Source organism: Eschrichtius robustus, chromosome 16 (assembly GCF_028021215.1).
Source record: "Eschrichtius robustus isolate mEscRob2 chromosome 16, mEscRob2.pri, whole genome shotgun sequence".
Lineage (NCBI taxonomy): Eukaryota > Metazoa > Chordata > Mammalia > Artiodactyla > Eschrichtiidae > Eschrichtius > Eschrichtius robustus.
In genome coordinates this window covers 18,324,921-18,347,368 of record NC_090839.1, presented here as the reverse complement: position 1 = coordinate 18,347,368, position 22,448 = coordinate 18,324,921, and the positions used below count along the sequence as shown (strand labels likewise).

Below are 22,448 nucleotides of genomic sequence, written 5' to 3'. Positions count from 1 at the left end.
ACTCCCTGCTTCCGGACCCAGAGCCAGGGTTTCCATGGAGGACTTGGGCACCCTGTGGGCAGAGGCCAGGGCAGGCGCCCACAGAGCTGAGATAGGCACTGACTTCCTGTCACCCCTCTGCCTCTTACAAACACTTAGGATGCTTGGGGATAAATTTCAAGAGGATTAGTGGTCAGAGAGGTAGTTGGCCTTGACCCCAGCAGACAGTACCCCATGTTCCTTCCTGTTCCAGGTAAGATGGGAGGTTCATGTGGGCTGGATGGACTTGACTTCAGGCATAGGTGGGGAGAGGGACCTGGAAGCGCTCTTCCCCAGTCAAGCAATGGTGTTCTTGGTCCCGAGTCTTGGGAGGAAAGATGTCTGCATCTTACTGAATCAAGCAAACTGAGGGGAGGCTCAAGGAATAAATTCTAGAGTATGAGCCAGGAGTCCAAGGGTCCAGCTTGCCACTAGCTCTCTGGGTATCTCTGAGCGAGTCTCTTTCTCTGGCCTCAGTTTCCTTTGCTGGAAAGTGCATGGATGAGACTGCATGATGCACGGTTCCTTCCAGCGGCAAACATCTCACATCCTGGAAGTGGAGTGATGACAGCCGGGAGTAGCTGGGTGGCCCAGGGAAGGAGCACACAAGTCAGGAGCACGGGCCCACGGGGGTAGGAACATGACCCCCTAATCCCAAACCAGGTCAAGGTAGGCGTGTACTTCTTGGACTTGATGCTGAGAAAGCAGGAGACAGTGCCCCTAAGACAATAGTAGGAACATGGCTGGCATGTAGAATGTTTCCTGAACTGAACTTAAGGCTGAGAGTCAGCTCTGTACATAGCAGGAAGGGGGACTGGTCAGGCCTGTAGCCTCACTGTGGTGTCAGGGGACCCACTTTAAGCTTTTGGTTTATTCTTTCAGACCTTTATGGGAGCAAAAGAGCTAAAAGCACAGCTTGCATATAGGTCTGGATCAGAGCCTTCAGGGGGAGAAAGGTCTTGTGGGTCAAAAAGATCAGAAGGAGAGGCTGGCTTGGGCAGGGGGATGTCAAGGCCCTGGGCTCCAGCCCCCTCCCCCTTGGGAAGAAGCTTTTCCCTGGAATGCCAGCCAGGAGCTTTTCTTGGCAGGGCTCCACTTACATCCATCAGTGCTGCATTGATGTAGTTGCTGGATTCTCCATCCACCGAGATGAGGAAGGGCAGGCAGCGGTCCAGAGGCAGGACATCCATGCTCCGATTCTTGTCATGGTTCCGGGGCAGGAGACCGATGCTGCAGTCCTCGGGCCGGACACGAGGAGTCACGATGTTGAGGGTCTACGGGGTCAAGGGCAGATAGGCAGGTACTGCTTAGATGGTTGCCCTGAACAGAGGAGGCAGCAATGTTCACACTCCCTTCATCCTCCAAGCCTGCCCCTGCAGTCCTTTCCCCAGGACTGTTCTCTTCCATGGTGATGTTCTGTCATCTCCTGCTGGCTGCTCCAGGCCCTGGGGGCTGAGAGCCTCTGCCAGGGGCTGCAGGACACCACCACAGGGCCAAGGCTGCAGGGACGGCACACACTCACGCGGGCTCAGACACAGGCTCTGAACACCTGCCAATCATTTGAGCTGAGTTACTCCTCTCCGCCATCCTGCACGAAACGGTGGGCCAGCCAGGAGGTCATAAGGTGGGGAGTGGGGGCAGGGAATCCCTAATGACTTTTAAATATCACGTGAGGTGCCATGGAATGAGAGAAATGATTTTACCAGCATGCCTCTCAGAGAGAAAGCTGTTTGAGAATGGAAGGAAGGACGCTTGGATGAGACGCCCAGGAGGAGTGAGAGACCCCCAGAGAGCAAGCTCTAGTATGTCTGAAATATTCAGGGCTTGTGTGCTGCAGAGGAAGTCTTGCAAGTGTGGGGCTAGAGCTGAACTGCCCCAGCCAACAGACTAGATGCTACGTGCAACCACCAGGGGTCCGTGTCCTCCATCCTTCCCCCATTCAGCCCTTGGTCTCTACTCTGAATCAACAAAGTCTATTTGTTTGAAGGAGGACTAAGGCACTGACCTGGCTGGGGTATCTGCCCGTGGAACCACGGACCTGCATTGGCCCTTCTGGACCTGAAGCTTCTGTGCTTCCTCCTGCCTGTTCACAGCTCCTGTTGCCCAAAATATGACCCTGGCACTGACCTCAGGACAATGGGCTGGACTCTGGTTTTGCCTCACTCAGTGATTCAAGTCCAGGCCTCCAGACCAAAGCTGCCACCACTCTGGCTACATGGGCTCCAAGGGGGCAGATCTGTTCTGCCTGAGCTGTGCCCTCAGATGATGCTTCTCGGAGTTGAATGTGCATTGAAATCACCCGGAGATACTGTTAAATCACAGGCGCTCATTCAGTAGGTCCGGTGGGACCCAAGATTCTGCACTTCTAACAAGCTCCCAGGTGGAGCCAATGCTGCTGGTCTCGAGACCCCACCTTGAATTGTGAGGATCTAGGACACACTCCAATTGTACAGAAATATTGAGAAGACCTGAGTCCCTCCAGGGATCGAGGAGCTTGAAATTCACACCTGTGTCTATAAACTTGTCTCCACATACAACCTAGACTAGAACTAAATAAGACCTCGGTTCCAAAACATGTTCATAGTTAAAAAAAGCAAGTGTCAGCAGTCACTGATTGGTGAGCGGTTGCTCATGGTGTGCATTTCATGTTCTGGGATTCCTTCTCAGCTGTCTGGAGCTGCAGACACTGGAAGGATATATACATAGCCACTCTTGCAAGGAAAGCCCCAGGACTGTGTTCAGTGGCACTGAAGTTGGCTGGGTCATGGAGCCTGGGATGTGCTCGTACCTGAAATTCGTCTTTGATTTGGCTGGAGTTGGTCTGGGGGTCCAGCCTGCTGATATTGTAGTAGAGCGAGCGGAACTCGCATACCGGGATGGCCGTGTTGCCGCAGAGACACGCTTCCAGGATGGCGTCGTGCACAAACACATACTGCTCCTGCAAAGCCGAGGGGAGAGGGAACAGGGTACTGGGTGAGCAGGGTGGCCCGGGAGTTTCTCGTCCACATTTCAGCCTGTGGCTATGAAGGATGGGCTTGATTCATTTTGCAGAATCACTGCTTTCTATCCTGTAACCCGAAGGGCCGAGTTGCCGTGTTTCCTGGTGACTGCCTGAGCTGTGCTGAGTTTTGCTCCCTGTGTAGGACTGAACAGCAAAGTCACTGATAAAAATTAGAAACTGCTGGCCATGTGGGAGCAGGTGCCCGTGATGTCCTGCCCATGGCCCCGTCAGCTTTCGCCTCTCACTGCTGAAGGCTGCTTACTGCAAATGCCCGAGATTCAGGCTGAGGGCCTTTTTCCCCAGCAGGGCCAAAGAGTTAATGCCGTGGGAAGGAGGCCTCAAAGCAATGCCAGATGGAGACCTGGGGATAAATGCCTACCTTCCCTCTCTCGGGTGGGAAACTGTGTCCAACAGCTTGTAAAATACTTTCACAGTGTCGACAGGCTTGATCTCCTGCCGTCCCCTCTCTCATTTCCCCACTTGCCAACCAGTGTGTCTTGGGACACAACCATTTGTTCCAACCAAGGAAACCACTTGCCCTCAACTCCTTGTCTCAGGCTCTGCTCCTGAAGCATGTATCACCCCATCTGCCATCCCAGCCCTTTGCACCCGCCGCTCTCGTCCTGGACACCATCCCCCCCCTTCTCTACGCCTTCAGTGTCTCATTCCCTTGGGAGAGTCTTCTCCAAATCCACCAGGCAGGAGTCGCTGCTGTTCCAGCATTAACAAACGTTTGTTGAGCAACTATTCGCCTGCAGAACTTGGCCCATCTCTTTATATAAAGTGTTTATCTAGGGCTTCCCTGGTGGTGCAGCGGTTGAGAATCTGCCTGCCAATGCAGGGGACACGGGTTCGAGCCCTGGTCTGGGAGGATCCCGCATGCCGCGGAGTGGCTGGGCCCGTGAGCCACAACTACTGAGCCTGCGTGTCTGGAGCCTGTGTTCCGCAACAAGAGAGGCGGCGACAGTGAGAGGCCCGCGCACCGCGATGAGGAGTGGCCCCCGCTCGCCGCAACTGGAGAAAGCCCTCGCACAGAAACGAAGACCCAACACAGCCAAAAATAAATAAATAAATAAATAAATAAATTTATTAAAAAAAAAAAAGTTTATCTAGAGGCATCGTGGTGATCTATTTGAACGTCTATCTCCCCCACCAGATAGCAAGGCCCACGATGTGTGTAACGCCAGGCAGTGAGCCTGCCTGCCACATGCATGGACCCAGGAAGAGACAAAGCAGCCTCTCGGCTTTAGCAGCCTCACCAAGAAGCCTGCAGACCGGCCTGTGGGCGTTGGCTTGGAGCCTGAAGCAGGGTCCTAGGTGTGTGAGCCTGCAAGTGAGGGAACTGCCTGCAGAGCCCGCAGTGACTGGCCAGGCCCAAAGCCATGGGTGATTTCTCTTTGCAGGGTTGATGATGGATGCAGCTCTTTATCTGCCCCAGCTCTGCTGCCTGGGCACCTACAGCCTCACTAGAACCAGAAGATGGGCTCATTATAGGAGCAGCAAACCATGGCTTCCAGGCGTAGGAGAGGCAGAAAAGTCTTCCTCGTGAGACAGTGTGGTTCAGGGGAAAGCACGTGGGACGTGGGGTCACATGGACCCAAGTTCTACCACTGTCGGGCTCTATAAGGCTTTGGGGACACCATTTCTCAGTTTCTTCATCTGTAAAATGGGGGTACTAACAGGAGCTACCCCAAAGGGTTGTTGTAAGGAGTAGAAACAATACCCTGAATACAAAAGATCTGGAGTGATGCCTGGCACATAGTAGGTGCTCAACAATAAAGATGAACCCCTCCCATGTCCCTCGGATCTTGGGCTCTCCAACTGGACAGAGCGGTGCCTGGAGGTCTGCTTCTCACTTGAGGCCAGGAGTTATGAGTTATCTCTCTTGGAATCCCCTGCGCCTAGCTCAGGAACTCAATAACTTCACTGAGTAAGCCATTCCTGCAGTGCCTGAAGCGATGCCTGGCACACAGTAGGCATTCAGTCAATGCCAATCCTTCCCTATCTCTCTCTTCTCCTTCACCCAAGGCAAGGACACCATTCAAAGAATACCTGAAAGTTGCCACTCAGTTGCTGCTTAGATGCCCTGAGAGATGGGGCACACAGCACCATTCCTCCCTGGTAGGAGTCCTTACACTGGGGGACCTCAGGGTTGGCAGGGGTATCCTAGCTTCTACGATGATCTCACCACAGCAAGCCATGTATCCATTCCCTCCCATTTCTCCCACGCCCAGGCCTCTTTCTGTAGGGTGCCTCCACCCGCGGGCCTTTCCGTTCCACCATGCTCCTCCTTGGCCAGGGCTGCAGGTGGCTGGTCAACTGACATCCCAGGACTCACCTCCGTCTGCACCAGGTTGACCCTCTGGGCCCGGAGCTCACGCACGCAGTTGAAGATGTCCACCACCCCTTCGTTCTCGGCCATGTCAAGCATGGTGTCGATGGCGATGAAGCAGCCGGTCCTCCCGGCACCAGCACTGGAAGAGAGGACGGTGGTCCATGTTAGGGACCCTGGGGCGGGAGCGGCCCTGGGGAGGCCCCTCCCATTCAGCCCTGTCCCCGAGGACCCTGCAGAGAGGCAGTACACTGCAGAGGTCAGACAGAACGGGCTGAACCCCAGTGCTGCCAGGAGATCCTGAGCAAGTGACTAAACTTAGAACCTCAGTCCTCTCTTCTGTAAAATGGGAGAGTAATGCTTGCCTTTGGGGGCTATTTTATCAGGACTGGCTTATTTTTGTTGTACTCATTTAACGAACGCTTATTTAGCCGTGACAAAGTTCCAGACATTGTTCTAACTGCTTCTGCAGTGTGACCTATTAATTCTCTTATGAGGTTGTTAGGAAGCTTCTCACCCTATTACACAGTGAGAAAACTGAGGCACGGAGTGCTGACCTTGCCCAAGGTCACACAGCTGGCAAGTGGTGGAGCTGGGACTTTTCCCCAGGCAGTCTGGCTCCAGAGCTTGTGCTCCTACACTTCCTCTCTTAATAAGATAACGCACGCTTAGCCAACACGGATGCATGCAGTTTCCTCATCTGATGGATAAAGATAATCCATCTACATATGCCGGGCACACTGGAAATGCCTAGAAACATGTCTTCCCCACCCCACTTCCCTCCCTCCATCTCTCCCTTCCTTCTGTCTTCTTCAGTGAACGGGCTGAGGGATGGAAGCAAGGAGGGAGAGACAAGAGAGATCAGAGGAGGTAACTGAGACGGCAGAAACCAGCTCCTCTGAGCGGTCCCAACGGACTCACAGAGAGTCCTGAGCACCGTGTCCAAAGCCTTGGGTTTGGCTCCACGTGCACCTGCTTTTCCAGGATCAGGAGGCAGCAGTATCAGTAAACCAGAGCAGCCGACAGTCCCGAGACCCGGCTCCAGAATCAAGGCCCCTGATACATACTCGATTCTGACCACTGGTGGCTTCCTTTCGGAAAATCTCAGGCCAAGTACAAAATAGCAAAAGAACTCAATGAGACCCCATGGGCCACGGCCAGACCTTCCCAGATCAGCGGGTTCGAAAATCATAGCACTGAACGAGAGACAAATAGGGCGTTTGCTTTAAATGCATATAGTTTTGGAAGTGAAGGCCAGACTGCCAGGAGGCCCATCTCCACTGCGTTTTCACATTTCATTTCCCTCATGGAAACGAGTGTCTTTGCTTGACAATGCGCAAATAAAAGGAGACGAAAAGAGGAAGGGCGATGGACCAGGAAAGAAAGCAATATTGAATGACCGTAAATCCAAGGAGCACAGGCCAGTGGACCAACCGACACCCACAATGGTCTGGAGAGTAAACCCTTGGAAATCCATCCTCCATGATCTGGCAAGTCTTTGTCCTTGGTAAAATTTCATGGTTTGAATTGAGTAAAATCTGCCTTGTACTTGCCCCAGAATGCCTCCTCCGCAAATCAAAACCCCCAGAAGGGACCCCCAAGCAGGCTGGGCCTCGGGGTCTAGGAGGAAACCCAAAGAGCCACTCGTCCACATCTTCTCCCAAGTCTCATCCTCGACCTGTTTTAGGAGAAAGAAGCAGCCCGACTTGATTTTGAATCTTGGATCCACCACTAGTGGACAAGCTGCCTGGTATCTGTGAGCCTCAGTTTTCTCACACATGACACTCTTCCCTACAGGGTTCTTGGGAGGATTGATCCGTTTATTTCAGCCCCACAGAGCAATTAAGCACATGCTATTTGGGGTCAGACCCCTGGGATCAAACCCTGGCTCGACCACTTACTAGCTGTGTGACCTTGGGTGAATGACTCAATCTCTCTGGGTTTCAATACCCTCTTCCATACAATGAGGCTGATGACAATAGCATTAATAGCACAATACACGTGAATTGCATGAAATTATGCTGAAAAAGCACAGTGCGCATAAATTGCTTAGCCCTGTGCCTGGTTACATAGCCATTTATTATGTTTTCTACTTGTAGTCACCAGATATTTATTTAGCACTAGATGCTGGGCTCAGGAGTGGGGATGTGAAGATAAGTCAGACATGGTTCCTGTCCTGAAGGATTAACAGTCTGGGGAGGGGGACAGCATCGAGAGGCAGAGAATAGTATCTAATATTTTTAAGTGCTTACTATATGTCTGGAATTCTCTTAGGTACCTAGCATATGTTGGCCAACCCATTTACTCTTCAGGACAGCCTCAGGAGTGGGTACCACTCTGCTCAGCTGTGTCAGGGTGACTTGGTATGGAGACACAGACATCGCGGCATCATGCAAGGAGGGCCTGATAAATGCTTGCCATTATCTCCCTTTCTTCCTTACCCCTGCTCTGGCTGCTCTTTGGGATATGGGACTTGGGGTGAACATTTTATTGTCCTCGAATTGTCATGAGATGTAAAGCAGAGACTATATGCGGAATGCTTAGAGAGCCCACGGGGTGATCAGTATGACCTCCTAATCTTCAATGGACTCATCTGTGAAATGGGGTTTCTAATTCACACCTCGCTCTTGTGGCGAAGGTAAATGGATTCCGCTGTGTGAGAAAGGGGTGGCTCTGAGACACCTACAGCTTATGGTGCCTCTCCTTGACTTGGCTCAAGACCTTGCCTGATGTGGACACTGCCAGGGCAGAGATAACCTGCATGCAGTTAAGAGCATGCGGGATCTGAAAAGATGGACCGGGCCCAAGGTCACATTGGAAAAGAGAGGCGCTGGGAGGGAGGAAGCGAGCATGCTAGTTAGCCTTCAGGTCTGGACATCCGCCCTCCTCCAATTCCTAATGCCCTTGACATGATACTTCATCTCCGTTTAGGAGGATTCCAAGATGTGCCCATCTTTGACTTTCTGGGTCAGAGCTGAAAATATCCCTTCTCCATAATAAGGTAAAACCTGACACTGTCCATTTACTCTCTACAAAGGACCCTGCAGGCCAGCAATTGATTTTTAAAATAACAGAAATGAAGAGAAGCACACTTCCACGGGGGCAGCCTGCCGCCATGCCAAGGAGCTGAGGGCGAGCGTCTGGAGAAAATCATGCTAGATATCCTGGCTCTGCCATTTCACACCTGTGTGACCCAGGCAAAGTATCTACCTTCTTAGCGCCTCGGTTTTCTCATCTGTAAATTGGGAATGACAATAATGGCCACCTCTCAAGGTTGGGTGAGAAGTAAATGAAGTAATGTGGGTGAAGTGCATGTGTAGCAGACGCTGTCAGTGCCAAGCCCACGTCCTCAGGGTCTTTACTGTTTCAGGGCAACAGCAATAATAACAACTGCTACTGCTACTATTACTATTATTGTTGTTAGACTTAGGACCCTGGTCTCGTCAGAAAGGGCTGGGAAGAGGGGACACAGGCAAAGAATAAAGTCCACTGGACAAGAGAGTACCCCCCTCACCGAGGGAGAGAAGAGCTGCAAAGGCCTCCTTGTTTAGGGCGGGGCCTTTCACTTACCTGCAGTGGACCACTATGGGCCCAGCTTCTGGGGGATTGAGGAACTTGACCTGGCGGACAAAGCCGAGGAGGCCGGTGGCATAGCAGGGGACGCCGTGGTCGGGCCAGCTGGTGAAGTGGAAGAGGCGGAGCTCCCGGATCTCATGGTAGCCTTTCTGAGGAGAGAACGGCCCTCTGTTCCTCCAGCTGCTGACGCCAGCCACCCTGCCCAGCACCCATGGGGAGCCACGAGGCCATGAGCACTGAGGGTCCAGCTTCCCTGCTGTCAGGGAGGGCAAGGCCCTCAAAGGGTTAACAGGTGTTACTGCGCAGAGTGATTCTGCATCTCTTACATCTGGGAACTTCGGAAGTAAATAAAGTGAAACTGATGGCTCTACTGCAGGACCTCTCAGAGCCTTTACTGTGCTAACATACACGCTGAATTCCCAAGGGGGCTTATAACATTCACGCTGTTTGCCCAGGGGACCCTCTTTTGATAAGTGTTTTATAGGACTTATATTCAGCAGAACAGATTCAGAAGAATGTTAGACTTCAGCTCCAAGTTCAAGTTGTTTCCAGGGGAATACAAGGCCTTTCATTGATTGAGGACTGGTGTCCTTCAGTTCTCCAGTCTGGTCTATGATACTCTCCGTGACGTTCAAAATTAAAAAGGCAGACTTCTTTATTAATTAGATTCTTATTTAGAATGATAAAATATGAAACAAACAAAAGCAGAGCTTCTCTGACTGATGGGGGTGGTGGGGCCTGGAGCTCCCATCGTTCCCCTTCCCCTCCCTGCACCCTTCACATAGACATGCTCCAGGCCAAATGGCGGTGCTTGACTAGTCTATGGTCAGGTTATGCCTCTGAGCCTTTGCTTACGCACTGCCCCTACCTACCCTTCTCTACCTAGCAATCTCCTGCAGATAGTAGAGGCGCTGAATAGGAAGAGTTGATGGTTCATTTTTTCAGTTAAAAGATATTCACCGAGGGTTACCTGTGCCTAGCCTTGTGGTAGGCACTAGGAAGGTGGAAATAAAAGCCAAGTCCCTGTCCCTGGAACAGCTCATGGTCTAGTGGGGGAGGCAGGCCCCTAAGTGGACCTTTAATTCCATTAAAGTGCATAAAGGAGTGTCAGCTAATCCCATTAGGGAGAGGAGAAATCAGAGAAGGCTTCCTGAAGGAGGGGATGCCTGACCTGAGTCTTGAAACACATTAATAATGAAAATAATAGCTAACGTTTATTAAGCATCGACTATGTGCCTGTCACTCTGCTGACTTCTTCAATGTATTAATTCATTTAATCCCATATCAATCCTCATATTATCATCTCCATTTTAGGGGTGAGGAAAGTGAGGCTCAGCAAGGCTAAGGAACATGCCCAAGGTCACACAACTAGTAAGTTGTAAAGTTGCAATCTAAAGCCTAGCTGTCTGGCTCCACAGTCTGTCCTCCTAATCGTATGATACACTGAGGCTAAGTATTACCCAGTGGAAGGATGGAGGGATTCCTCGGCAGAGAGGCAGCTGGGGCAAAGGCCTGGGGACAGGACTTAGCACAGTAGTGAAAAGAATCACAAACAGCCCAGGGCAATTCCAGAGAAGAGTGGAAGACAGGCAATGACGGATAGCGGGGCGGGGCCGGGGGTTGGGGGGGTTGTGGGATGGGAGGCTGGGCGGGTACTGGATGCTGCAAGGCTTTGTATCCCACTTTAAGGCCTTTGGGTTTTATCCCAGAGTCATCGGGGAGCTACAGGGAGGCTGTTCAGATGGTTGCACAGAAGAGGAAATGCATCACCAGACGGGCACTTTGGGAGGATCACACTAGCTGCTACGTGGAGGAAGGATTTGGGGGGGGTGTGTTGGTGGGCTGTGCAGAGGGCGCCAGGTCCCCTTTCCTGGGCCAGTGCACCCATCCCGAGCTCCCCTGACCTTGGCTGTGGACAGCTAACAATTACCTCTTCTTCAGAGAGTTGCTCTCAGCTGGACAGGAACCCCCTCCTTTGGGAGCAGGGGATGGGCAGCTGGCATTCAGTGACCAACCGACTTTGTCAGTTTGCCCGGGGCTGAGGGGTTTCCCAGGACATGGGATTTTCAGTGCTAAAGCCAGGGTGGTCCTGGGCAAACCAGGATAATGGGTTACTCTCATGGATGTGCCAAAGAATCCTTTGCCTCAAGATGGGTCCAACTCTGTGGTGTAACTCGTGCCCCAGATCTCCCTGTGGGACCAGGCCACATCCTTGCTCAGCTCCTTCCCCGCCCTGTCTTGCCTCCCTCACCCCCTTCTCCCCTGGGTTCTTCCTCAACACATCATCAAGGGCACCCAAATCCCTGCCTCAGGCCCTGCTTCCTAGAAACCTAAACTAAGACTGGGGGCAAGACTAGAGGCAGAAGCCCAGTCAGGAGACAGCTGCGGGGTCTGGTCAGGAGTGAACAAAGGCTGGGGTTAAAGCGCTGACAGAAGAACTGAAGTAGAAGATAAAGCAGCTTCGAGAATACTCAGAGTTTTTCACCCCACCCTCCAAATCAACTCAGCCCCTGGAAGCCCTCGTTTGAGCCCACCACCACCCGCGCTGCAACTGTTTATCAAGGGTGCTCGCTTCCTGGTGGGACTGTGTTCTCTTCAAGGGCAGACAACACTGCCTGTTTATTATTTCTGGGTCCCCAGGAACTGATTCTGGGCTGATAACCCAGGCAGTGTTTGCTGAGCACCTGCCTGTGTACTGTGGAGAGGTTGCCTAAGTTGAGTTAGTCCTCCGAGGCCCATGGAGACCTTGAAGGGTGTCTTCCTATGGGTAATAGCTTCCCTGGTGATTGAAAGAAAGACGAAAAGACAGCCTAAGAAACCACTACGGCTCCTCAACACACTGGGTGGGCTGCAGTTCCCCAAGGCCTCCCCTTGGCTCAGAGTCTGGGTCCCCAGTCACCCAGCTCATGCCCAGCACCAACCGCAAGTGTGCTAGCTGAGACTGGTGTTTGTGGTGCTATGCTCCAGGCCTCAACTGCAGGAGTGCTGGCTGCTAGTGACTCACACACGTCCCCTTTTCTGGAGAAGTGCCCTCAGCCGACAGGAGCCGGCCCACCCTGGAGGTTACCCCACAGTGGCTGGTCCACAGTCAGTCAGTGGGCTGATTAAAGCAAGGGGGCACCTCTGTGGTGTGTTTATGCTCCAGAGGCCCCCATGGGTCAGGCCTAGGCTAGACTCTGCCAGAGACTCTGAACTTGCCCTGCCCCTTCCTCTTTCCTCTCCAGCTTCCCTTGCTGTCTCACAAGTTTCTCTGGGAGCGCTCCCTTGATACACCACGTACAAGGGAATCCTTGTCTCAGGCTCTGCTTCTAAGGAACCCAGCCTAAGATCACAGCAATGTACCTTGTAGCTGAGGGGCGTCCTTCTCTCCTGGCTCTTCATCTGAGTCTGCAGATATAGGCCTTTGGAGCCCAGGGGTTGGAGGGGGCAGTGCTGGGAGCCAACAGTGTGTCCTGCCGGCACCGTGCATGCAGGAATGGCACCATGCATGTGCCTGCTTTGGCACTCACAAGGACTTGTCAGTCCCCAAGGGCACGGTTCTCAGAGCGCTGAAGTCCCTGGTGTTTTTGCATCCTCAGGCCTGTGGCCACTTGGTTCCTTAATGATGTTACTTTTAGAAAATGGCAGCTATGGTTTTGACAACTAAAATGTCTCCGGACACGGGTAAATGGCCCTGTGGGACAGTCACCCCCAGTTGAGAACCACAGGCCTAGAACATGTCAAGATCTTCTTTCCCCTCCAGACTCTGCATGGTTCTTTCCCTCTTCCTGGGATAATATTCCTCCTGCCCTTCCCTTGGCTGGCTCTTTCTCATCCTTCACTGTCTGCTTAAGTGCCCCCTCCTCCTGGAGGTCCCTTCTGATCACCCCATCCTCCCGTGGATTTCTGTCTCCCCCGCTTGGCATGTTTCCTCTGTGGCTTTTGTTACCATATGTCATTATTCTATTTGTCTGGAGAATTCTATTTGTCCCTCCTGCTAGAGGCGGGGGTCCTTTGGAGCAGGGTCCACGTCTAAGCTGATTGCTGATACTCTCACTGGTGCCCAGTGCAGGGTGGGTACAGAGCAGCCCCTTGGTCGCTGCCACGTCCTGAATGAACAAACAAGCCGGCCTGCCTGGAGCGCAGGCTGCACGCAGCCGCAGGGAAGCTTACCTTCTGGACCGTGAAGGTGCGGATGATGTACTCTGCCAGGGGCTCTGTTTCGATCAGGGTGACTTTAATGTCTCCATAGACCTCCATGTCATCCGGCCAGTATCGCACACACTTCACCTGCGGGAAAGGACAGGGCCAGTACGGGTGAGTGGGTGGTTGAGCGTGCGCGGCCCTCTCATCTGGCTTCCCGTCCAAATAAACTCGAGGGTGACCTTGGTGGACTTTCAGTCAAGGCGTTCGCAGCTGGCCGGGGAGGGCAAGATACACAGGGACCAGCTCACTCCTAGAGGAACTGGAGCCGCGGGGGATAATGGTGGTACCTTCTTTGGCAGAGCTCCTGGTACTTTTCAAATCCATTACCACACTAAGAGATCAACTAGATCTGGGTGAGACAGGCAGGTGGCGATCTCCCCATTGTACAGATGAACATCATACTCAAGTCGGGAGGTTTGGTGACTTGTCCAAGGTCACGTGGCCAGTTTTCTACCTTTGGCTGAGTCCTCTTTTTCTGCGATAGGCTGGGGGCAGCTGAGTAGTACCAGCAGAGCAGAGATGAGAATAAAAGGTGGGAATAGTGAGGAGGTGGAAGCAGACATGGCTGGGAGAGGGTCATTAATATCACGAGGGGGCTGGAAGGAGAAAGGCTCGTTGTTGGGAAAAGGAAGGAAGGTGCTGGGCTCAAAAGGAAGACGTTTGCAACTGCTCTCTGCCCCAGGGGTGGGTGCAGAGGCCATGAACAAGCCACTCCCACACCTGGTTCTGAGTCACATGCCGCAGGAGGAAAAAGAGATCATCGTTTTCCCCGTAAAAGAACAAAAGTATTACCATTCCGGGGGACGCCGAGCGGCTTAGAGTGGCATTTCCCACAGTGTGTCCCGCTGGGTGCTGATAGGTGTTAGGTAAAAAACAAGAAACAAAAACAAACAAAAAAAGGTTTTGTGGTCAAATGAGTTTGGGAAATGCTGGATCAAACAAAGTTAAATAGGCCACTTTGCTACAGGACTGCTCAGCTCGTTCACGTGCTAACGCTAATGTGCTTTTCGACTCTCCGAAAGGGGCAAAGAGTACACAGCATTTCCCAAACGTATTTAACCATGGAACCCCCTGTTCGCTAAGCATCATGCAGACTAGCATCCCATGGAACCCACTTAGGGAAATGCTGATTTAGTGCAACAGGGTTTGGAGGCAAACGGATGCATTGCTTCGTTCTAACACTCTGTAGCTGAGTAGCTTCCAGAAAGTACTGAAACCTCTCTGAGCCTCAGCTTCCTATGAATAATGATAGCTAACACTTACTAACGGCTTACAGTGTCTTGCTCTGCTCACTAAGTGTTCTACAAATACTTTACATGGATTACTTTAATTATTACTTATCACCACACCCTGATGACGTAGATATTATTATTAGCCCCATTTTACAGATGAGGAATCAGAAGCACAGGGAGGCTAAGAAAATTGCCCAAGGTCAACTGTCAGTAAGGGATGGAGCCAGGATGCAAAGCCAGGCCATCTGAATAATTACCAGGAACATCACCTTGTACAACTGCTGTGAGATAAAGTGAAGTAATGCATAAGGCACAACAGAGTCTGGCACAGCACTTCGCTCCTAGCAGGAGTTTCAGGATGAAATGGCTCTCCTGTCCCCTCTCCCAATTCGAATTACATTCACAATCAAGGGAATCTGTCTCCAGTGGGGGGACATGTTATAGCACAGGCTGGAATGTGCCTCTGAATTCTTAAATCCTGGGCTGGACATTTTGTCCACAGTAGCTGCTCCCTGGGCCCGAGCCCCTGGGGCGCAGTCTTGAGTAGGGGGACCATGACCATTAGAACGAGAGTCAGGAGTCAGAGATCGTGGCCGGGTGACTTCAGGGTATTCACTCCACTCCTTTGGGTCTGTTTCCTCATCTGTAAAACTGGGCAATGGACTAAATAAGAGTGGGCTCAAGGACAAAGTCTCTTCTGGCCCTAAATTCCTATTAGGCCACGAGATGTCCAAAGCCCTTTGCTGAATCATGACTGACAGCCCGGATTCTCCCCCTTCCCATTATCTTGGAGGCCAGGACTCTTTATTTTAATGGATTATCTGGTTCTTGCCAGAACAAAAACTTATCTGCCCTGTCTTTAATTATTAGCTCATGTGATAAGTAGAGAGGCCCTCTGGAGTCCAGTGTCCAGTGCACTCTGCCTTTAAACCCAGCACCCACCCACCCACATGCCACAGTTTACCAAGTAGGTGAAAGCAAAAGCTGGGAAGAGCAGTCCCATTTCTAAGCCCTAGGAGTAGCTAAGGAGCACACAGGAGAGAGTCGAGACAGAGCAGAGTGACAGACCAAGGTCTGAACCCTGAAGAATGTCAAGGTTTCGAGGAACAAAGGGTCAGATGCTGCTGAGAGGTTGAGAATGAGAAGAGAGAAATGGCTATTGGATTTGTCAGCATGAAGGATGCCGGGGATACTGACGAATCACTGTGGGTGGGATGGAGGGAGCAGCTACATTGCAGTGGGTGGAAGAGAACGGGAGTGAAGAAGCGGAGCCTGTGTGTGAGATTTCAGAGTTTGGCAGAAAAGCAGGGACAGGAGAAGCAGTTTTGTTTGCCTGCTTTAGATTTTTAAGGGGGAAGGTACTCAGGATGTTTGTATGCTGAGGGAAATAATCTAGCAATGGGAAAGAGAATTACTTTCCAAGTGAGAGGGGGAGAATGAGAAATCCTTGAGCGGAATCTGTGATTCAAGGCACTAGGAATTGCCTTTGAAAGGGCAAGAGTCACTTCTCCTATCACATTAGGCTGCGCCATAAGAAACAGCTGATATTCTACCATTTGGGGTCAACAAAAACAGCCATGTCTTATGGTTCAGCCTGATAATAGAGGGGAAGAATGAGAAGATGGTTGTAGACACAAGTAGAATGCAGCTTTGCGGTCTGAAGATGAGCATTCACGCCTGATGGCTGTAATTTCCTCAAAGTCTATGAGATGACGTCATCAGCGGAGAGTGAGGGTGGAGAAAGGGGTGAGAGGGTTTTGAAGGGAAAAGCTGTTCCTCGACTACGAACAGGAGGGAGGATTTCTCCCTCGTAGGGTGCCGTGAGGGTGAAATGTGGAACGGGAGGCACTTGGCACAGAGAGGTGCTGGGGAGTGGAACGCCAGCCAGCAAACTCCATCCAGGTACCCACAGGAGGGGCTTACCCTGCCCACTTCCACGAGGTTTGTGACCATGACGATGCTGGCCGAGTTCTCCTGCCAGATCATTCTCCAGAAGTCCTTTACGGTCTCCTGCATGGGACCTGCCAACAGAGAAGGTGTCAGGGTCAGACTGCAATTGCAAGCAAGCAGACAGGAGGCTTGTCCCTCCTGGCTGGTCAGTCAAGGCTCCGGATGGGTGAGCAAGAGTGAGGTCAGTGATTCCTATTGGGACACGAGTAGCGGGGACTGAAGCGTGTGAGGTCAGAGTGTGCATGAGAAAAGCCACACTCCAGCTAGCAGGGTCTGCAGTGTCCCCTGGAAATGCCCGCAGCTTCTCCTCTTCGTCGTCCTCCTGCTCAGACCCTTTCCACCAGCCCCACTTTCCCGCCAACCCATCACCGTATATTAGGAGTTAATGACATAGCTTAAGGGAGTTTTCAAAAATTGGGCTCCAGAACCTCAGTGAGAGACGGGAAGGAAATTGGGGTGGGGGTGGGGTGGCAGGGCAGAGGAGCTGCCAGGAGTCAGATGCTGACAGCACAAACAGAAGATGCCCGATCCTGAGCTTGACAAATGCATTTGTCTGGAGCCTGGACAGAAAGGAGGGAAAAAAACAGACAAGAAATGGGAGATAGAATCTGAGAGTCCAAAGCAATTTCCTTGGAAATTTCTCTTTCAATGTCCTGGGCCTTCATCATTTTTAAAATTACAAGAGTAATAAGTGTATCTGATACAAAATTTTGAACGCCATTTTTCTGTATAAATATATATATGTGTATATATAGTGTATTGGCTATACTAAGCGTTATATCTATTATACGTATTTTCCCATGCCCTTCAAAACTCTTACCTGCCATGACATTTTTCATAGCTGCATAATTTTCCATAATATGGAAGTGTCACACTTTAACCAATCTACCAATTGATGGGCATTTAAGATTTTTCACTTTTTTTCCTATCAGATAACACTGTGAAGGGTATCCTATTATATGTGTCACCGTCCACATATGTAATCATCCACAGGATTTCCTCCCAGCACAGTTTGAGAGGTATAGTCATTTTTAAGTCTTCTGATAACATCCTGGTAAGTTGCTTTCTAAGAGCGTCGGCTGCCTCTCTCTCCCGTGCACACACCCATCGAGGAGATAAGGCACCAAGAGCTCCAGTTCCGGATGGTGGATATTGATGGCACATATGCCTGAGGCTGATGCTCTTGGTCCAGGGCCCACCTCTCTTGACCACTTCCTAGTGACACCACCTTCCTCTCTCCCTTACGTCCCTCCCCCCATAGCTGAACTTGTCACCTCCTTCCTTCCCAAACAAATGAACAATCTCGAGACCTCGGGAGGCTCTCCAGCCCTGCTCCTATGTGACTTCTTGGCTGGTAGAAGCTCATTCCTCTCCTACAGTGTAAGGCAAGGGCCCTTGAGAGGAAAAGGAGGGCACTTACCTTGAGTAGCAATGTAGTGCCGAGGTCGATGGTACCCCTGGATAACAAAAGAAAAAGTACAGTGAAGCTTACAAACAACACAATACTAATAATTATCCTTTCCAAGGCTCGGTCTCTTCATAAGCAAAATGAAACTAGCATTAGACATTTCCCAGAGAAGTGGCAAGGATTAAATAAGATAATGCATGTAAAATGCTTAGTCCATCACTAAATGTTAGCTATTATTATAGTTCCTTGTGAGGGGCCCGTACAGGCTTGCCTTGGAGCCATGGACTGCCAGCAAAAATCAGATGGCCATCAATTATGGCTATGCGCCCAGAGAAAGGTGGAGAAGGAATTTTCAGGTTTCCGTGGGATATCAACCACCACCAAGTCTTTCCTGAGCCGTGATTATATGCAGAACACTGTGCAAGGCCCCGTAGGGCACCTGAAAGAAGAAAACAATCACCTTGCTGGCTCCTTGCATCAGTAACTATTAGAAAGAGATGCCACACTGCCTCTCTGTGCTACATGGCTGGGCTTGGAACTGAAGTTCCTTTCATTGGGGGCGGGACCCCAGGTAGGTGTGCCCTAGAGACTGATAAAGCCACTTTCAGATTCAGAGATCAGTTTCTGATTTCCCTGTATATTTCAGAGTCTTCAGCAGGCCCTGCTGGGCTCTGATGTGTGGTTACTCTGGTGCCCCATAATCCTAATCATTGGGGAATGGTTGAAGACAACCCTGTCTTTTGTCTGGGCATGTCCTACATGGAGGGTCCCCTTTCTTATTACAGAGAGGAAGTATATCATATTGGGTAGACGTTCAAGTTTTGGAGACAGATAGGTACTTAGTACATAACATTGAATGTAATTAGTATTTATTGAATGAGTAAATACATGAATGAAAGGATAAATTAAAAAAATATATAGATGCCAATTATGGAGCCTGTTGGTGGAGAGGGTGTTGGAAAGTCCTGAAACTCCACTTTCTTTTATAGTTAACAATCTCAGGAGAAAACAAACCCGAAAGTCTGATGAACACCTATTTTTGTCTTAAACGTTGCTGATGAGTCTTTGTGTTCTGCTGAGGAGGATAAGCTGCCTCAAGATCCTCTTCTTTAGGAAATCAACCAGAAAAGTCATCTGCATGGTTCATGGAGAAACAGACGTGGTGTCTCAGAAGTTCTGGATCCACATTCTGATTCAAAGATTCATTTCTGAGCCCCCTGTACATCTCTCTACCTCAGACTTCCACTTGCTCCATAAATATTTAGTAGGTACTTTGTAATAATTACCTGGCATACTCTAGTAACACCTGGGTTGACTGTCAGTAACAACCCAAGGCCAGTGTCATGTGTACAACTGTTGGGTTAACCACCAGAAATCAACAGCCCCACCTAAACTCTTTGTTTGAGTGGTCCTGTCTTCTTAGTGAGGTTGTCAGCTTCTTGAGGACAAACACTGCCTCCTAAGTTTTAAAACATTTTCTGTGGAGCCTGGCACTGTGTGAAACTCAGAGCAAATGCCCAATAAACAAGCTGTTGAGAGACCAACCAGAAAGGCAGCATATAATTATTAGAGAAATGCAAATCAAAACCACAATGGGGTACCACCTCACACTGGTCAGAATGGCCATCATTCAAAAGTCTCCAAATAACATGCTGGTGAGGGTGTGGAGAAAAGGGAACCCTCCTACACTGTTAGTGGGAATGTAAGTTGGTGCAGCCACTGTGGAAAACAGTATGGAGGTTCCTCAAAAAAACTAGAGTTGCCATATGATCCAGCAATCCCACTCCTGGGCATATATCCAGACAAAACTATAATTCAAAAAGATACATGCACCCCTATGTTCACAGCAACACTATTCACAATAGCCAAGACATGGAAACAGCCTAAATGTCCATTGACAGATGAATGGATAAAGAAGATGTGGTACATATATACAATGGAATACAACTTGGCCATAAAAAGAATGAAATAATGCCATTTGCAGCGACATGGATGGACCTAGAGATTATCATACTGAGTGAAGTAAGTCAGAAAGAGAAAGACAAATACCATATGATATCACTTATATGTGGAATCTAAAATATGACACAAATGAACTTATTTATGAAACAGAAACAGACTCACAGACATAGAGAACAGACTTGTGGTTGCCAAGGGGGAGAGGGGGTGGGGAGGGATGGATTGGGAGTTTGGGATTACCAGATGCAAACTAGTATATACAGAAACAACAAGGTCCTAGTGTATAGCACAGGGAACTACATTCAATATCCTGTGATAAACTGTAATGGAAAAGAATATGACAAAGAATGTATATATATATATGTGTATAACTGAATCATTATGCTGTTCAGCAGAAATTAACACAACATTGTAAACCAACTACATTTCAACAAAATAAATTAAAAAAAAAAAAGAAAGGCAGCATAGCATGGTGGTTTTATGCACGGACTCTGAATTTAAACTGCCTGGGTGTGAATCCTGGCTCTGTCCCTTTTAGGCTGTGTGGTCTGGGGCAGGTTACTTAACCTCTTTGTGCCTCAATTAATTTTTGCTGTTAAATGGGGATAACAGCATTTATATTACAGCCTTGCTGTTAGGGTTGTGGGTTAATATATGACAGTTACTATGTATCAGGCACTAGTCTAGGATTTAACATATATGTCTTTGTTATTATTATTATTTTTTTGTGTATCTGGAAAGCATTCATTGAGTGCCTACCATGATTAAAAGTCTGTTTTGGCCATCAGGGAGATCCTGAGATGGGAAGCCCTTCCCTCCCCTTTGCTTTCCTGCTCTGCCTATAAATGTAGTAACTGAGCCCTTCTCTGAGCCGTGAGAGGTAGGAAGGAAGATGAGAGGCACAAAGAGCTCTCTGTTCCTTTGAGTTAAGACGGACAGTGCTTCCCAGGCTCACAGGAAGAATGAGACTATGCGAGTCTTCTTGAGTAGGCTTGGGAATAGAAAATAGTACCCTACAGTGTGGAAAGATGTGGTTTCTCAAGTCCATCCTCTCCTGTCCTCCCCACATCATTCCTTCTTACAGCCCTCATCCTCCCTGATCTGGGCCAAGGCAATAGCCTCATGCTGGCCTCCCTGCCTCCAGTCCAGTCCCAGAGCCCGCTTCCTGCCAGAGTGAACTCTCTCCAGTGTACATCTGATTATGTTGTTTCCCCCCTTAAAAGCCTGCAGTGGCTCCCCGTTGCCTGGACAATAATGTCCAAATGCCTTAGTTTTGGACTAAGCTCCTGTCTCCAGCCTCATCTCCAGCCTCATTTCCAGCTGTCCCTCTCCGGGCCCTTCCATGTACCCTATGCCCCAGCTTCCCACACTGCACTTCAAATGAGCCCTCCTTCCTCCTAAGCCCTGCAGGGCTTGGTAGATGCCCAATTAACACCCTTACAATGTATGTTGCAATAAGTTTGTTTGTTTTTTTTTAAATACTTTCTCCTTCTGGGCCATGGGACAGGCCACCCAGAGCTGGGTATAGTTTTCAGCAGAGACTGGTTGGTGGCATACATGCATGAATATGTCTTTGAGGTGAGGTTGGGGCATTCCCTTAAGGCCTTAATTGGCAGACAAAAGGCAAAAGACAAAATGCATGGGATGTGGAAGATCCTAACACACTTCAACGTCAACGGGATGAAATTCTGAGCAAGAAATTCACATTTCAACTGTGGGAGTTAGATGACTTGGTTTCACTATTTTGTTCATTCGTTTGCTCACTCAATCCTTCAATATTCAATTGACAGGTATTAACTGAGCATCTACTACTCTGTACAAGGCACTGGAAATACAAAAGTGGACCTGATGGATGTGGGCTCAGATTCTGAGCAGCTTGTAGACATCAACAAACTGGGATAAGGGCCACCAAGAGGAAGATGTGCAAGGAGGCCAGAGAAGTGTTCTCTGAGGTCACTGCAGTTGAACTGGCCTCTTAAGCCTAGTTTGGGCATCTCAACATCCCTGTTATTCCCATTTCATCCCTTCAGCAATATTCTCAGTTTTCCTACCACCCTCCCCATGGCTCACTGGCTGTCTTGCTCTTCTTCAGAAGCAGCCATCACGTTTCCACCTATAGGCCTTAGCACTGGCCCCTACCCGTGCCTGCTGTGTCTGTCCCCACGTGACCGAGTGGTTTGCTCTCCCCTTCCATCCAGGCTTCTGCTGGGATGGCAGTCACCTCCACAGACAGCCCTTACCTGCCCACCCTGACATCCTTGGTTTTTTTCTGCTTTCTCTGGTTTACTTTTCTTCAGGGCACTCACCACCAAAGTCTTTGTTTATTTACGTGCTTATTGTCTGTTTTCCCAGTCGAATGAGAGCTCCAGCAGGGCAGGGCTGTAACGGGCTTGCTCATGGCTGTGTCCCCAGCATGGAGAAGTCTGCCTGGGCAGTCAGCGCTGATAAATGCACACAGAATGAACGCATGCATGCTGCGCTCCTGTCCACACGTGGCAGCCGAGTCAAGAGACCCTCTCTGGCCTCCAGGAACCCACGCAGTCCCCAAGAGAAAGCATTCTAACCACCTGACTCTTCAGCAATGGAGATGAAAGGAGACGTACTGCTCAGTTGGGGCTGCTCTGGGGATGTCCCAAGAGCTGGTACAGAAAACTTCCTAACCTTAAAAGAACTTTGAGTTCACTTAAGTCCCACCTACACGGCATGCACATGGTCTGCAAACCGGCACTGGGCCTGCCTCCATCCGCCTGTGAGCAATGGGAAAGAGCTTTGCATCCAACATGCATT

The 22,448-nt window shown here is 50.1% G+C and overlaps 1 protein-coding gene across 2 annotated transcripts in view; it reads right to left on the bottom strand.

Moving 5' to 3' along the window:
* Positions 1-22,448, bottom strand: part of PTPRT (protein tyrosine phosphatase receptor type T) — a 785,959-nt gene that overhangs the window by 26,872 nt on the left and 736,639 nt on the right. For both annotated transcript variants that reach the window (XM_068565244.1, XM_068565245.1), the window contains exons 18-24: positions 17,715-17,751; positions 16,268-16,365; positions 13,080-13,196; positions 8,922-9,076; positions 5,358-5,493; positions 2,807-2,956; positions 1,119-1,292 (exon numbers count right to left, since the gene is read on the bottom strand). In XM_068565244.1, the coding sequence (XP_068421345.1) occupies positions 1,119-1,292; positions 2,807-2,956; positions 5,358-5,493; positions 8,922-9,076; positions 13,080-13,196; positions 16,268-16,365; positions 17,715-17,751 (867 nt within the window). The remainder of the gene's footprint in view (positions 1-1,118; positions 1,293-2,806; positions 2,957-5,357; positions 5,494-8,921; positions 9,077-13,079; positions 13,197-16,267; positions 16,366-17,714; positions 17,752-22,448) is intronic.